General features: G+C 48.8%; 1 protein-coding gene across 1 annotated transcript in view; it reads right to left on the bottom strand.

The window, feature by feature from the left end:
* Positions 1–10,550, bottom strand: part of LOC140186410 (uncharacterized) — a 29,528-nt gene extending 18,978 nt beyond the window's left edge. Inside the window, exons 1-3 of the mRNA XM_072240667.1 lie at positions 10,326–10,550; positions 9,746–9,866; positions 1,402–1,518 (exon numbers count right to left, since the gene is read on the bottom strand). Of these exons, the coding sequence (XP_072096768.1) occupies positions 1,402–1,518; positions 9,746–9,866; positions 10,326–10,550 (463 nt within the window). The remainder of the gene's footprint in view (positions 1–1,401; positions 1,519–9,745; positions 9,867–10,325) is intronic.
* Between the last annotated feature and the right edge of the window lie 8,232 nt (positions 10,551–18,782).

Below are 18,782 nucleotides of genomic sequence, written 5' to 3'. Positions count from 1 at the left end.
TAGATCGATCTTAGAGAAGGTTATAAGGTGGATCTTGGGTTTCCCATCAAAAGATCCCTCAAAGTCGCTGCAGACATTGATAGGGTTGTTCAGAAGGCATATGCTCGTTGGTCAGGGACTTGAGTTCAAGAACCACAGGCAATATTGCAGATCTATAAAACCCTGGTTAGCCCTCGCTCGGAACATCGTGTCCCGCTGGGCTCGCTTCATTTCGGAAGGATGCGGAAGCTTTAGAAAGGGTGCAGAGGAGATTTAATAGGATGCTGCCTGGATTAGGGGACATGTCTTGTGAGGGTAGGTTGAGCTTGTCTCTTTGGAGTGGAAGAGAATGAGAGGTGGCTTGATTAAGGTGTACAGGATAAGAGGCATAGATAGGGTGGACAGCCGGAGACTTTTTCCCAGGGCCACGATGGATAACATGAGGGGCATAATTTTAAGGTTATTGGAAGAAAGTATAGGGGATGTCAGAGGTAGGTTTTTATACACAGAGAGAGGTGGGTGAGTGGAACATTTGGGGCACTTAAGAGACTCTTAGTGAGGCGCATGGATGATAGAAAAATGGAGGGCTATGCGGGAGGGAAGGTTTAGTTTGGTTTGAGAGTGGGTTAAAGGGTCAGCACAATATTGTGGGCCGAAGGGCCTGTACTCTGGTGTATTGTTCCGTCCTATGGAAATAAGTTTGACACAACATTGTGGGCTTGTACTGTGCTGTAGTGTTTCCTGTTCTTCGTTTTGGCGTTTTGAAATTGCCGCACATATTCATGTCAAATGTTCCTGGAGCCACCCAGTGTCTACATCCAGGGTATGAGTTCGCATCAGAACAACACTTTTATGTTCCACGTGTAACGTGTCTGAAAGCAGACAGGTTCGAATAAGTGACCTCACCCTGTACAAGAGATCGCAGTACATAGAACATAGAACACTAAAGCACAGTACAGGCCCTTCAGCCCACAATGTTGTGCCGGCCTTTAATCTACTCTAAAATCAATTTACCCCTTCCCTCCCACATAGCCCTCCATGTATCTACCCTCCATGTGCCCATCCAAGAATCTCTTAAATGTCCCTGACATATCTGCCTCCACCTTGGCAAGCATATCCGCATAAATGTCGGCTTACGTGCCGGGCGGCACCTAATTAACTGGCTGGTTTATTTTGGCTTTTTTCTTGAAGATGTGCTGGGTGTGTTCCGGCTACCACCGCAACCCTGTGTGCTTCACGACCCGTTATCGGTCCGCGGCCTGGAGGTACTGTAATTGTACCATTGGTAATGCAGCAAAATCCAATCCCCACGCCCAGCCCTTTGTATCCCATACCCTCTCCCTCAAGAATCCCTGTCCTGACTGAAAGTGAGCGCTGATAGGTTCACCGTGGGAGAGGATGAGGTTTGTCGTGCTCGCCTACCTTTGAGAATGTGCAGACAGTTGCCTCTTGCCGTGTCCCACACCCTGACCATACAATCAGCGGACCCACTGGCGAAGAGAATGGAGTCAGCAGAGAAGGCACAAGCTCTCACTGGGCCTGTTGGAGCAGAAACAATACTCAGAGTGTCAGATTCAGATTTACTTATCACCTGCACATTGAAACACACAGTGACATGCGTGATTTACGTTAACAACCAACACACCTCAGGTTGTGCTGGGGCAGCCTGCAAGTGTTGCCGCACATCCCCACCGGCAGCATAGCATGTCCACAACGCTGAGAGCAGAACAACACAGAACACAACAAGCCACAAAGTAACAGCAGCAAAACAAACCCTATTCCTCCCTACACACACACAGTCCTCCCTACACACACACAGTCCTCCCTACGCGCACACAGACCTCCCTACGCGCACACAGACCTCCCTACACACACACAGTCCTCCCTACACACACACAGTCCTCCCTACGCGCACACAGACCTCCCTACGCGCACACAGTCCTCCCTACACACACACAGTCCTCCCTACACACACACAGTCCTCCCTATTCGCACACAGACCTCCCTACGTGCACACAGACCTCCCTACGTGCACACAGACCTCCCTACACACACAGAGTCCTCTCTACACACTCACAGTCCTCCCTACGCGCACACAGTCCTCCCTACAGGCACACAGTCCTCCCTATTCACACGCAGACCTCCCTACGCACACAGACCTCCCTACGTGCACACAGTCCTCCCTACGCACACACAAACCTCCCTACGCACACAGACCTCCCTACATGCACGCAGTCCTCCCTACGCACACGCAGACCTCCCTACGTGCACACAGTCCTCCCTACGCACACACAAACCTCCCTACATGCACGCAGTCCTCCCTACGTGCACACAGACCTCCCTACGTGCACACAGTCCTCCCTACGCGCACACAGACCTCCCTACACACACAGAGTCCTCTCTACACACACACAGTCCTCCCTACAGGCACACAGTCCTCCCTATTCACACGCGGACCTCCCTACACACACGCAGTCCTCCCTACGCGCACACAGTCCTCCCTACACACACACTGACCTCGATACACACACACAGACCTCCCTACGCACACACAGACCTCCCTACGCGCACACAGACCTCCCTACGTGCACACAGACCTCCCTACACACACACAGTCCTCCCTACGCGCACACAGACCTCCCTACACACACAAAGTCCTCTCTACACACACACAGTCCTCCCTACAGGCACACAGTCCTCCCTATTCACACGCGGACCTCCCTACGCACACACTGACCTCGATATGCACACACAGACCTCCCTACGCACACACAGCCCTCACTATGCACACGCAGACCTCCCTACGCACACACAGTCCTCCCTACGCGCACACAGTCCTCCCTACAGGCACACAGACCTCCCTATTCACACGCAGACCTCCCTACGTGCACAGACCTCCCTATGTGCACAGTCCTCCCTACGCGCACACAGACCTCCCTACGTGCACACAGACCTCCCTACACACACACAGTCCTCCCTACGCGCACACAGACCTCCCTACACACACAGAGTCCTCACTACACGCACACAGTCCTCCCTACAGGCACACAGTCCTCCCTATTCACACGCGGACCTCCCTACACACACGCCGTCCTCCCTACGCGCACACAGTCCTCCCTACACACACACTGACCTCGATACACACACACAGACCTCCGTACGCGCACACAGACTGTGCACACAGACCTCCCTACACACACACAGTCCTCCCTACGCGCACACAGACCTCCCTACACACACAGAGTCCTCTCTACACACACACAGTCCTCCCTACAGGCACACAGTCCTCCCTATTCACACGCGGACCTCCCTACACACACACTGACCTCGATATGCACACACAGACCTCCCTACGCACACACAGCCCTCACTATGCACACGCAGACCTCCCTACGCACACACAGTCCTCCCTACGCGCACACAGTCCTCCCTACGTGCACGCAGTCCTCCCTACGCGCACACAGTCCTCCCTACGCACACACTGACCTCGATACGCACACACAGACCTCCCGACGCACCCGCAGTCCTCCCTACGCGCACACAGTCCTCCCTACGCACACACTGACCTCGATACGCACACACAGACCTCCCGACGCACACACAGACCTCCCTACGTGCACACAGACCTCCCTACGTGCACACAGACCTCCCTACACACACACAGTCCTCCCTACGCGCACACAGACCGCCCTACACACACAGAGTCCTCTCTACACACACACAGTCCTCCCTACAGGCACACAGTCCTCCCTATTCACACGCGGACCTCCCTACGCACACACTGACCTCGATATGCACACACAGACCTCCCTACGCACACACAGCCCTCACTATGCACACGCAGACCTCCCTACGCACACACAGTCCTCCCTACGCGCACACAGTCCTCCCTACAGGCACACAGACCTCCCTATTCACACGCAGACCTCCCTACGTGCACAGACCTCCCTACGTGCACAGTCCTCCCTACGCGCACACAGACCTCCCTACGTGCACACAGACCTCCCTACACACACACAGTCCTCCCTACGCGCACACAGACCTCCCTACACACACAGAGTCCTCTCTACACACACACAGTCCTCCCTACAGGCACACAGTCCTCCCTATTCACACGCGGACCTCCCTACACACACGCAGTCCTCCCTACGCGCACACAGTCCTCCCTACACACACACTGACCTCGATACACACACACAGACCTCCGTACGCGCACACAGACTGTGCACACAGACCTCCCTACACACACACAGTCCTCCCTACGCGCACACAGACCTCCCTACACACACAGAGTCCTCTCTACACACACACAGTCCTCCCTACAGGCACACAGTCCTCCCTATTCACACGCGGACCTCCCTACGCACACACTGACCTCGATATGCACACACAGACCTCCCTACGCACACACAGCCCTCACTATGCACACGCAGACCTCCCTACGCACACACAGTCCTCCCTACGCGCACACAGTCCTCCCTACGTGCACGCAGTCCTCCCTACGTGCACGCAGTCCTCCCTACGCGCACACAGTCCTCCCTACGCACACACTGACCTCGATACGCACACACAGACCTCCCGACGCACACGCAGTCCTCCCTACGCGCACACAGTCCTCCCTACGCACACACTGACCTCGATACGCACACACAGACCTCCCGACGCACACACAGACCTCCCTACGTGCACACAGACCTCCCTACGTGCACACAGACCTCCCTACACACACACAGTCCTCCCTACGCGCACACAGACCGCCCTACACACACAGAGTCCTCTCTACACACACACAGTCCTCCCTACAGGCACACAGTCCTCCCTATTCACACGCGGACCTCCCTACACACACGCAGTCCTCCCTACGTGCACACAGTCCTCCCTACACACACACTGACCTCGATACACACACACAGACCTCCCTACGCACGCACAGTCCTCCCTACGCACACACTGACCTCGATACGCACACACAGACCTCCCGACGCACACACAGACCTCCCTACGCGCACACAGACCTCCCTACGTGCACACAGACCTCCCTACACACACACAGTCCTCCCTACGCGCACACAGACCTCCCTACACACACAGAGTCCTCTCTACACACACACAATCCTCCCTACAGGCACACAGTCCTCCCTACGCACACACAGACCTCCCTACGCGCACACAGACCTCCCTACGCACACACTGACCTCGATATGCACACACAGACCTCCCTACGCACACACAGACCTCCCTACGCACACACAGCCCTCCCTATGCACACGCAGACCTCCCTACGCACACACAGTCCTCCCTACGTGCACACAGTCCTCCGTACGTGCACGCAGTCCTCCCTACATGCACGCAGTCCTCCCTACACACACGCAGACCTCCCTACACACACGCAGACCTCCCTACGCGCACACAGTCCTCCCTACGTGCACACAGACCTCCCTACACACACACAGTCCTCCCTACGCACACACGGACCTCCCTACACACACTCAGTGCTCCCTACACACACACTGTCCTCCCTATGCACATGCAGACCTCCCTACACACACACAGTCCTCCCTACGTGCATGCAGCCCGACACGCACGCAGTCCTCCCTACACACACGCAGACCTCCCTACGCGCACACAGTCCTCCCTACGCACACACAGACCTCCCTACGCGCACACAGACCTCCCTACGCACACACAGTCCTCCCTATGCACACACGGACCTCCCTACGCACACACAGTCCTCCCTACACACACACAGTCCTCCCTACACACATACAGTCCTCCCTATACACACACACACACAGTCCTCTCTACGCGCACACAGTCCTCCCTACACGCACACAGACCTCCCTACGCACACACAGTCCTCCCTACGCGCATGCGGACCTCCCTACGCACACGCAGTCCTCCCTACACACACGCACAGTCCTCCCTACACACACACACACACACACAGTCCTCCCTACGCGCACACAGTCCTCCCTACGCGCACACAGACCTCCCTACGCGCACACAGACCTCCCTATGCACACACAGTCCTCCCTACGCACACGCGTACCTCCCTACGCACATGCAGACCTCCCTACACACACACGGTCCTCTCTACACACACAGTCCTCCCTACGCACACATGCAGTCCTCCCTACGCACGCACAGACCTCCCTACGCACACAGACCTCCCTATGCACACAGTCCTCCCTACGCACACACAGTCCTCCCTACGCACACACAGACCTCACTACGCACACACAGTCCTCCCTATACACACACAGTCCTCTAACCCCAGAAGAGGCTGTCTTCAGCTTCCAGCGGATTCATACATTCACAAACACTGGGCCTTTGACTTCCCCAGCAGACTCACAGACTCAGGCCTTGTCTTCCGCAGTCTTGTTCTCTGAAACTGCGTGCTGCCAACCAATGGCAGGGGTTTAAACAACCACAGTGACAGAATCAGGACCCCAGACCCACAGCAACACAACCACTGGCAAATCAAATAATCAGCTCTTCCCAATCCCGGGGGCTTCAATTTGCTGCTGATGGCTCCCACCAGCCAGATACAGTGAGCTGTTTTAGACAGCATAATATTTATAACGTGTCTTTAAAACAATTTGCTCTCTTCTTAACATCTGAAAACTGCACAGTGGTCCGTGAGCCAGTGCTCACTGGAGGGTCAGAAGTGGAGATAGTCAGCAACTTTAAATTCCTGAGTGTTACCATTTCAGAGGAACAGTCCTGCCCCAGCATGCAAGTACAATTGTGAAGAAAGCAGGGTAGTGTCTCTACTTCCTTTAGAGTTCGCGGAGATTTAGCATGACATCTAAAACTATGACAAACTTCTATAGATGTGTGGTGGAGAGTATATTGACTGGCTGCATCACAGCCTGGTATGGAAACACCAATGCCTTTGAACAGAAAATCCTACAAAATGTAGTGGATTTGGCCCAGTATATCACGGGTAAAGCCCTCCCAATGATTGAGCGCATGGACATGAAGCATTGTTGTAGGAAAGCAGCGTCCATCATCAGAGTTCCTGCTCTTTCCTCACTGCTGCCATCAGGCAGAAGGTGCAGGTGTCTCAGGATTCACGCCACCACGTTCAGGAACAGTTACTACCCCTCAGCCATCAGGCTCGTGGACAAAACTACACACATTGAAACGTTCCTACAACCATCGATCTCACTTTAAGGATTTTTTTGTCACTATGATTATGAGGACACGCAGTCCCCTTTTATTGTCATTTAGTAATGTATGCATTAAGAAATGATAAAATGTTTTTCCAGAATGATATCACGGAAAACACACGACAAACCAACTTAAAAACCAACAAAAACCACCTAATTATAACATATAGTTACAACAGTGCAAAGCAATACCGTAATTTGATAAGAACAGACCATGGGCACGGTAAAAGTCTCAAAGTCTCTCGAAAGTCCCATCATCTCACGCAGACGGTAAACCTCCAGCGCCGCCAACTTGCCGATGCAGCATTCTGGAAGTATCCGACCACAGTCCGACTCCGAGTCGGTCCGAAAACTCTGAGCCTCCGGCCACCTCTTCGATACTGAGCACCGAGCACCATCTCTGCCGAGCGCTTCGACCCCAGCCCCGGCAATAGGCAAAGCCGAGGATTTGGGGCCTTCCCCTCCGGAGATTCTCGATCGCACAGCAGCAGTGGCAGCGAAGCAGGCATTTCAGAAGTTACTCCAGATGTTCCTCTGTGCTTCTCACGTCCGTCTCCATCAAATCAGGATTGTGCACGGCCCCCCTAGTTACACATAATCGATATTCATTCGGAACAGCCGCACGCGCTGCGTCGCAACACCATCTTCTCCTTCTCCATCCAATGGAACATGTTATCTCATGTTCTCATTATTTATTACTATTTATTTATATTTCCATTTGCACAGTTTGTTGTCTTCCACACTCTGGTTGATCTTTCACTGATTCTGTTATATTTACTATTTTATAGATTTGCTGAGTATGCCCACAGGGAGATGAATCTCAGGGTTATATATGTACTTTGATAATAAAATTTACCTTGAACTTTGAACTCCAAGCATCTGAAATAATTCACAGTATTAGCCCACCAGCCATCCTGCTCCTCTCTACGAGCTTTCCTTCCTGACAGTCTCTGGGGATTGAGGTGTGCTGTGCAATGTCGGCCTACTGTCCTGGGAAACCTGTGACAGGGTCTGACCGGCCCCAATGACATAGCACAGTCCAGAGCCAGCACAGCCCAGGCTGAGGTGGAGTATTAAGAGCATTAAAGGTTACTGGGAGAAGGCAGGAGGATTGGGATGAGAGGGAACATAAATTAGCCATGATTGAATGGCAAAGCAGACTCAGTGGGTCAATTGGCATAATTTTCCTCTTGTGTCTTGTGGTCTTAAGGCCTGTAGTGATTTAATAGCTACAGAGGATGTGCAACGCAGATCAGGAATAAGGTGCAAGATCATAACAAGGAAGACTGTGACGTCACAGTCCATCTTATTGTCCAAAAGGTCAATTCAAGAGTCTGATAACAATGGGACAGAAGCTGCCCTGAGACCGGTGGGAGCTGTTTTCAGGCTTTTGTATCTTCTACCCCATGGCAGAGGGGAGAAGAGGGAATGTCCGGGGGGGTGGGATGGGATCATTGATTATACTGGCTGTTTTACTGAGGCAGTGAGGAGTTTAGACAGAGACTACGGAGGGGAGGCTGGTTTCTGTGATGTGCTGAGCTGTGTCCACAACTCTGCAGTTTCTTGCAGTCATGGGTAGAGTGGTTGCCATTCCAAGCAGTTATGCATCCAGATAGAATCCTTTCTATGGTGCTTCGATAAAAATTGGTAAGGATCGACAGGGACATTCCAGATGTCTTCAGGAGGTTGAAGAGATTTGGCACATCCCCATCAACCCTTACTGTTGGTGACCTTTCTTGGATCAGGACTGGCTCTGGTGATGCCCGCACATAGGAACTACCCCCTCAATGAACCCCACCAACACCCCCCCCAGGCCTGTCAAAGGTCAGATCTTTTGTCTTGCTGACGTAGAGGGGAAAGTTGTCATGACAACACATCACCAAGCTCACTAGCATTCTCAACTGGTTTCTGCTTTAGCAGGATTGGAAGCCCACAGAATGGTACGACTGAACGAGAGGCAGCAAAACCAGGTGAACCAACGACACTGGAAACAGGCCAGCACAACGCTGACGGCAAATTGGCTTTTAGAATTGAAATTATAACTGAGTATTAAACCATTGAACAAACAAGACAAGTACACGCAGACAGAAAATAATCCCAATGCATAATATCATCACCGTCATTATGTGCCATGTTGTATGTCGTGAGTGATCATGGTCTCCATGACCATGATTGTCTTGACAAGTGGTTTGCCATTGCCACTTTCTGGGCAGTGTCTTCACCAGATGGGTGATCCCAACCATCAATACTCTTCAGAGATTGTCTGCCTGGTGTCACTGGTCACGTAACCAGGACTTGTGATATGTACCAACTGCTCATATGTCCACCCACCACCTGCTCCCATGGCTTCACGTGACCCCAGTTGGGGGGGAGGGGGGAGCTAAGCAGGTGCCCAAGAGTGACCTGCAGGCTAGCGGAGGGAAGGAGTGCCTCACACCTCCTTTGGTAGAGGCATATCTACACACTGCCACCCACAAAAATAATGCACAAAATATATCCACTAAACGACTTGTCAAAAGTAATGCAACCAACTCTACGGTCAAGTGGTAATGAAGCCAGGAATATCAACAAGCAGGTGAAGGGTGTCACTGTACCTTCATGTCCTTTTGCTTTAACTAGACAATTTTCACTTCTAGTATCCCAGACGCAGATTTTACAGTCATTGGAGCCTGTGATAAGCAGGTGACCATCACAAGAGAAGGCGCAGTGATTCACCTGTACAAAAAAAAACAAGTTATCACAAACTTTCCAATCAGTTAACCAAGGTCTACATTCATCATTGTAATTGCCAAGCATTAGTTATTGTATTGCATTTTGTCCCAGGGACAAGACAGACTGTGGGTTATTTCTGATTTCAACTGATTTATTAGCACAACTTGCCAACATTTTTGTTCTAGTTTATAGATCTTATTTGTTCACTATATGTTAGGGGTGTCCAGGGAGGGGGGCACCTCCGTTCCAGGGCAACTCACTCACCTTTGGTCCTCCTGAACAGACATTCAGCTCTCACCTGTAGCTGTTTGCATATGACAGCAGCCAAACCCTGGAACTCCACTTTGACAGGTGGGCTAAACCAGGCAAGGGTAGCTCATGGCCTCATTCCCCAGAGAGACAGGGACATGGCTGTCCCAGCATGTGAAGTCAGCTCTTGCAGACTGGGCGGATGAGATCTACAGTTGGATCCAACGGGCTAGGAAGATGGTTCTGCAACGCTCCGTGGAGAGTGAAAGGCATGACGCAGGACAGAAAGTCACGGTCATCCACTGTGACCGAGGAAGACTCCAGTTTGTGATGCTTGTTCATACCGCTGGACTCGGACTTCTGAGGTGCAGAGAGCGGAACAGCCCAGTGCGACGGCTTTTCCACATTAAAGACTTTCCTGCACAGGTTTCCCGTCATCATCAGGCTTGATGGACAACCACCACATATGTTGATAAAGTGTTGGTTGGAAGGAAAGTACATTGTGGAGGGAACATTCACTCAGTGGCCACTTTATTAGGAACACCTGTACATCAGCTCTTTAATGCAAATCTCTAATCAGCCAACCGTGTGGCAGCAACTCAATGCACAAAAGCACGCAGGCATGGTCAAGAGGTTCAGTTGTTGTTCAGACCAAACATCAGAATGGGGAAGACGGGATCCGAGTGACTTTGACCATGGAGTGATTTCTGGTGCCAGATGGGGTGGTTAGAGTATCTCAGAAACTGCTGATCTCCTAGGGTTTTCACACACAACAGTCTCTAGGTTCTGTGGGCGAAAACACTTTGTAAATGAGAGAGGTCAAAGGAGATTGGCCAGACTGGTTCAAACTGACAGGAAGGTGACAGTAACTCAAATAACCACACGTTACAACAGTGATGTGCAGAAGAATCAGAATCAGGTTTAATATCACCGGCATATGTTGTGAAATTTGTTGTTTTTACAGCAGCAGTTCAATACAATACATAATAACAGAAAAAAATTGTGAATTACAGTATGTATATATACAGTGTATATAAAAAGTATTCATTACCCTTGGAAGTTTTTATGTTTCATTGTTTTACAATATTGAATCACACTGGATTTAATGTGGCTTTTTTGACACTGATCAACAGAAAAGACTCTTCATGTGAACGTGAAAACAAATTGGTCTAAATTTATTACAATTATTAAACACAAAATAATTGATTGTATAATTACTCACCCCCTTCAAGTTAGTATTTAGTAGATGCAGCTTTGGCAGCAATTACAGCCTTGAGTCTGTGTGGATAGGTCTCTATCAGCTTTGCACATCTGGACACTGCAATTTCCCCCATTCTTCTTTACAAAGCTGCTCAAGCTCTGTCAGATTGCATGGGGATCGTGAGTGAACAGCCCTTTTCAGCTCCAGCCACAAATTCTCAATTGGATTGGGGTCTGGACTCTGATTTGGCCACTCCAGGACATTAACTTTGTTATTTTTAAGCCATTCCTGTGTAGCTTTGGCTTTATGCTTGGGTTCATTGTCTTACTGGAAAACAAATCCTCTCCCAAGTCGCAGTTCTCTACAGAGTGCATCAGGTTTTCCTCCAGGATTTCCCTGTATTTTGCTGCATTTATTTTACCCTCTACCTTCACAGTCTTCCAGGGCCTGCTGCAGGGAAGCAACCCCACAGCATGATGCAGCCAGCACCATGCTTCATGGTAGGGATGGTGTGTTTCTGATGATGTGCAGTGTTTGGCTTACACCAAACGTAGCGTTTAGTCTCATGGCCAAAAAACTCAATTTTGGTTTCATCAGACCATAGAACCTTCTTCCAGCTGACTTCAGAGTCTCCCACATGCCTTCTGGCGATCTCTACCCGAGGGTTCATGTGAGCTTTTTTCAACAGTAGCTTTCTCTTTGCTACTCTCCCATAAGCTGTGACTGGTGAAACACCTGGGCAACAGTTGTTGTATGCACAGTCTCCCCAATCTCAGCCACCAAAACTTGTAACTTCTCCAGAATTGTCGCAAGTCTCTTGGTGGCTTCCCTCACTAGTTCCCTTCTTGCACGGTCACTCAGTTTTTGAGGATGGCATGCTCCAGGCAGATTTACAGCTGTACCATATTCTTTCCATTTCTTGATAATTGACTTAACTGTACTCCAAGTAATATTTAGTGATGGAAATTTTCTTGTATCCATCTCCTGACTTGTGCTTTTCAATAATCTTTTTTGTGGAATTGCTTGGAGTGTTATTTTGTCTTCATGGTGTAGTTTTTGCCAGAGTACTGGCTCATCAGTAGTTAGCCCTTCCAGATACAGGTGTATTTTTACTACAGTCAATTGAAACACCTTGACTGCACACAGGTGATCTCCATTTAACTAATTATGAGACTTCTAAAACAAACTGGGTGCGCCAGTGATGATTTGGTGTGTCATATTAAAAGGGGTGAATACTAATACAATCAATTATTTTGCGTTTTATAGTTGTAATTAATTTAGATTACTTTATACATATTGGCTTTCATCTTGACACGAAAGAGTCTTTTTCTGTTGATCATTGTCAAAAAAGCTAAATTAAATCCACTGTGATTCAATGTTGTAAAACAATAAAAAATGAAAACTTCCGATATTTTTTATAGGCACTGAATATATTAAATAATTAAATAAGTAGTGCAAAAATAGAAATAAAAAAGTAGTGAGGATTCATTGGTTCAATGTTTATTCAGAAATCAGATGGCAGAGCATCTCTGAACAGACTTTATACAGTCAATGGCCACAGGAGATACCACATAACGAGTGCATGGAAACAACAGTCATAAAGACAAGAGATTCTGCTGATGCTGGAAATCTTGAGCAACACACACAAGATGGTGGAGGAACTGATCTGCAACAGCTGTAGAGAGGAGTAAATATTTGACGTTTTGGGCCAAGACCCTTCATCAGGACCTGAGGCGTAGATTGAATGGACAGCCAGAGACTTTCTCCCAGGGTGGAAATGGCTAATGCAAGGGGTCATAGCTTTATGGTGACTGGAGGAAAATGTAGGGGGATGTGATGTCAGAGGTAGGTTTTTTTACACAGAGTGTGGTGGATGCGTGGAAAACCCTGCCAAGCATGGCAGGTCAGGCAGATACATGAGGGCCATTTAAGAACCTCTTAGATAGGCACATGGATGATAGAAAAATGGAGGGATATGTAGGAGGGAAGGTTAGATTGATCTTGGAGTAGGTTAAAAGGCCGGCACATCATAGGCCCAGAGCCTGTACTGTGCTGTAATGTTCTATGTTCTATTGTCAACACTTTGGTTCAAAACTCTGCAGATATGCAGACTTTCGACCCTAAAGGACAACAATTCTCCCCCACAGATGCTGCTCGACCTGCTGAGATCCACCAGCAGACTATATGCTGCTCCAGATTGTATCCCCAGTGTAATGGCTCATCCGACCGACAGAAATTTATCACCATATTCACCTTCCACCAGCGTTGATGAAGTGAATACACCTCAATGGATTTAGGAATGGCCCTCCAATGTTCACTAACCACCCATCATAAATTGAATTAAGTTAAATTTTCTTCAAGAGAATAAATGCAATATACAGATCTATTTCTTTTATACGGATCTATTTCTTTTATATGGATCTATTTCTTTTATAGCAATGACCTCCCCCCACCTCCCCAGCACTACATATTGATCTGTTGTCTATGCATGTGGATTGATTGCTCTCTCTCGTTACACTGTGAATACACCAGTTAAAGCCATCTCTAGTGTCCAGGGTTTTTATTTAATCGATACATAGTTGTGCACAGCCACAACAATAAACCTCAGGGTTATATATGGTGAGATAGATGTATTTGATAATAAATTTACTTTGAACTTTAAAATTGGTCTTGGTAGCACCCAGTTGCCAGAAATTGTTAACAGCCCTGGAGGAGGTGCTATTGTGAAGCGGGGCTGTCTGAAGAAACTTTGACTGTTTTTACCAGGAAGGCCAAGAGAAGCGTTTTTGGACAAAGAGTCACATGCACAGAAACACGCCCTTTAGCCCATCTAGTCTGTGCTGAATAATTATTCTGCCTTGTCGCATCAACCAGCTCCCGGACCATAGCTCTCCGTACCCCTCCTATCCACGTACCTATCCAAATTTCTCTTAGATGTTGAAATTGAACCCACCTCCATCACTTCCGCTGGCAGCTCATTCCGCACTCTCACCACCCTCTGAGAGACAGAATTCCCCCTTAATTTCCCCCTTAAACATTTCACCTTTCATCCTTAAACCATGACCTTTGGTTCTAGTCTCATCCAATTTCTGCAGAAAAAGCAGACTTGCATTTACCCTATCTATACCCCTCATAATTGTATCCCTCTATTAAAATCTCCCCTCTTTCTCCTATGCTCTAGGAAATAAAATCCCAACCTATTCAACCTGTCCCTATACACGCCTGAGGTCCTCAAGTCCTGGGAACAACCTTGTAAATTTTCTCTGCACTCTTTCAATCTCATCGCTATCTTTCCTATAGGTAGGTGAGCAGAACTGCACCAGCACTTTATACGTAACATCCTGACCCCTTTGATTTATGAAGGCCAATGTGCCAAAAGCTCTCTTTATATTCAAAGTTACGGGGGCTTTCAGTAGCTCTTTTGGGACGTCTGTTTGCTCTGGGATGCCAGTTAATAACCAAAGAGGATAAATTGAATATAATCAGGGTGACCATGGTAACGTAGTGGTAGGCATAATTCTATTACATAACAGCAACCTCCTACTCAATATCAACAAGACTAAGAGCTGATAGTTGACTTTAGGAGAAGGAAACCGGAGGCCCACGAGCCGGTCCTCATCAGAGGATCAGAGGTGGAGAGGGTCAGCACCTTTAAATTCCTCGGTGTTATCATTTCAGGGGACCTGTCCCGGGCCCAGCATAAACGTGCAATTACGAAGAAAGCACAGCAGCACTTTTACTTCCTTATGAGTTTGCGAAGATTTGGCATGACTTCTCAAACTTTGACAAATTTTCTTGCTGGTTATAGCCTATTTCTGATAAGGGCTGTATTTTTATCTATTTAGAGATACAGTATGGAACAGGCCCTTCTAACCTAACGAGCCACATGGCCCAGCAACCCAACTACTTAACACTAGCTTAATTACAGGACAATATACAATGACCAGTTAACCTGCTAACCAGTATGCCTTTGGACTGTGGGAGGAAACTGGAGCACCTGGAGGAAACCCACGTGCTCATAGGGAGAATGTACAAACTTCTTACAGGCAGGGAATTGAACTCTGATCTTCAAAGTCCCAAACTGTAATAACGTTGTGTTAACCACTATGCCACCATGGTGTCCCACACAGTGTTTATCCCAAAGTCTAAGGTCAGCTGCTGGTTTCTTAGCTCCCTACCTGGGCTTTGTGAGCTTTGAAGAATTTCTCAGATATTTGATTGAAGCCTGAAGCTATTGTCCTCCACATGATCAGTTGCCGAGGTAGAGATCAATATTTACAGACGACAAGACAGAATGGGCAGCTGGTGTGGAATTCACGTATCTGCTGTAAGCTACAAGAAGCAGCAATTCTTCAGAAGGGGATTGACATCGGGTCTTGGTGGCGTTAATTTGCATGTGTTCAGAGTAAGGATCATAACTGTAGTGACAGCCTATTATTCACTGAAGAGAAGCTATTTCAGGCTCCTCACTGACTATGGGTACCTGTCTGTCACAAAGTTACCTCTATGATCCAGACCCTCACCACAGCCTCCATCATTGTCAAGGGTGGTCACACCTCTGTTCTGGTTAACAGAACTGATGAGAATTCAAACTTTTATGAACTTGACTTGCTCAGAAACATTGTGCTTTAGTGTCCAGTTCCTGGCCTTCACGTGTGGCTTAGCTACTAAACCGGCCAGGACTGGTTCTGCTGACAGGAGAAGGAGCAAAGGCAGGTTACTGGAGCTTTAAAACCAGTCGCTTCAGGCAGATGGGACACGTCAGCCGTGGTTGCCAGCTCATCTCGGAGAAGCAAAACTCTGATCTCAAACCTTGGCTACTTTGTGGCTATAACTTATCATGGGGAAGGCTTTGGGAGTAAACCCGGAGGAACAATCCAGGGCTGGAGTGTTGAGTTCAACACTGACTGGGAACTCCTGTGACTGCAATGGTGCCAAACTGTATCGGTCTCTGCCATTCCTTTGGATTCATCAGCTGCATGGAGACCTCTGCATGGGCACAGCTTCCTCTCCATATCGTACTATCCTGGTTTGTGTATATGTAGGCACTAGCACACAACATAAGAAATAGGAGCAGGAGTCGGCCATCTGGCCCATCGAGCCTGCTCCACCATTCAATAAGATCATGGCTGACCTGGCCATGGACTCGTCTCCACCTACCTGCCTTTTCCCCATAACTTTTAATTCCCCTACTTTGCAAACATCTATTCAACCTTGCCTTAAATATATTTACTGTGGTAGCCTCCACTGCTTCGTTGGGCAGAGAATTCCACAGATTCACCACTCTCTGGGAAAAGCAGTTCCTCCCCATCTCTGTCCTAAATCTACTCCCCCGAATCTTGAGGCAATGTCCCCTAGTTCTAGCAACATCCCATGGTCAACCCATCCAGTGGAGGGCCTCATAATATTATCTGAAGCCCAAGTGAAATGTGAATTTAACATTAATTACTGTTAACAAAATCTCTGACTATTTTCTGCATGTGGATTCTAATTTCCTCATGTAAAAATTTACATGAAATTTGGTTATGGAATTTCAGTTTCTAGCTCAGCCCATTTGTAGTGCAAAGGCTCAGCAAGTCTTATGTTGCCTCTGGACTCAGCCACTCCAGTGTCCCGTTGGATCGGGTTTGCTCCACATAACCAGAAGCATGAGAGCCTGCTGACATTTGTCAGAGTGCACATCTACAGCCACCTGAGGACCCAGGAAATGACAACCCCTTAGGAGAATGTCACACTCGACTCGAGTGATCGCAGAACTGCTCATCTGGTAGAGCTGCTCCCTCAGTACAGCTCATCTAGTAGAGCTGCTCCCTCAGTACAGCTCATCTAGTAGGGCTGCTCCCTCAGTACTGCACACCTCGTAGAGCTGCTCCCGCAGTATTGCACATCTTACAGGGCTGCTGCCTCAGAACTTTGGTGACCCAGGCTCACTCCTGACCTCCAGTGCTGTCAGTGTGGAGTTTGCATGCTCTCCCAGTGACCACGTGGGTTTCCGCCTGGTGCTGGGGCTCCCCCCCATGCCCCAGAGGCACACAGGTTGGTATGTTAATTGTAAGTTACGCCTAGTGCGTAGGTGAATAGTAGAATCTGGGGGAATGTGAGGAGAATTTAATTGAGTGACTGTACATGGATGCCAGCTGCTCACTACAGACTCAAAATAGAAGGTTAAAGATTATATAGAGTGAAACCTGTCATTTGTGTTTACAACCAACACAGTCTGAGGATGTGCTGGGGGCTGCCCGCAAGTGTCGCCAACGTAGCGTGCCCACGTTGCACGAACCCTAACCCTGACCATACGCCTTTGGAATGTGGGAGGCAACCAGGGCACCCGGAGGAAACCTACACAGTCATGGGGAGAACATACACACTGATTACAGACAGCAGTAAGAACTGAACCCCCCAATCCATATAACCAATGCTGTAAAGCGTTATGCTAACCGCTATGCTACCGTGCTGCCGCTGTGGATTCTGTGGACTGAAGGGCCTATTTCTGTACTAAATGACTCTTTGAGGAGCCTAGGTCCTGGAGCTGCAAAAACTTTCTCTCTCACTGCACCTAATACCATTGTTCCCGTGCTGAGAAATCTTGTATAGTTTGAGCTGAATTACCTGTTCCTTTATTGTAATATTGGAAGGACTGAGCGTAAGATGGTCAATATTGATTATGACATCATAAGTGATGGCTATGAGCTGATGTCATCAAACACTTATGTCACTGAGGTGTAGCTACACCCTTTGGAAGGTGGGGGTTGGGCTCCCCCCTGAATTCACAGGGCCTTTAAGAAGAAGGTGCTGTTGAGGAGGGAATTCCAGACGTAATGGAATAATGGTCACAAACACAAGGAATTCTGCAGATGCTGGAATTTCAAGCGTCACACATCAAAGTTGCTGGTGAACGCAGCAGGACAGGCAGCATCTCTAGGAAGAGGTACAGTCAACGTTTCGGGCCAAGACCCTTCGTCAGGACTAACTGAAAGAAGAGCTAGTAAGAGATTTGAAAGTGGGAGGGGGAGGGGGAGATCCAAAATGATAGAAGACAGGAGGGGGAGGGATGGAGCCAAGAGCGGGACAGGTGATTGTCAAAAGGGATATGAGAGGATCATGGGACGGGAGGCCCAGGGAGAAAGAAAAGGGGGAGGGGGGGGGAAACCCAGAGGATGGGCAGGGGGTATAGTGAGAGGGGCAGAGGGAGAAAAAAGAGAGAGAGAAAAAGAATGTGTGTATATAAATAAATAACAGATGGGGTACGAGGGGGAGGTGAGGCATTAGCGGAAGTTTGAGAAATCACTGTTCATGCCATCAGGTTGGAGGCTACCCAGACGGAATATAAGGTGTTGTTCCTCCAACCTGAGTGTGGCTTCATCTTCACAGTAGAGGAGGCCGTGGATAGACATATCAGAATGGGAATGGAACGTGGAATTAAAATGTGTGACCACTGGGACTGTACCTCTTCCTAGAGATGCTGCCTG

Source organism: Mobula birostris, chromosome 22, assembly GCF_030028105.1.
Source record: "Mobula birostris isolate sMobBir1 chromosome 22, sMobBir1.hap1, whole genome shotgun sequence".
NCBI classification, from domain to species: Eukaryota; Metazoa; Chordata; class Chondrichthyes; order Myliobatiformes; family Myliobatidae; genus Mobula; species Mobula birostris.
This window is presented reverse-complemented; position numbering and strand designations above follow the sequence as displayed.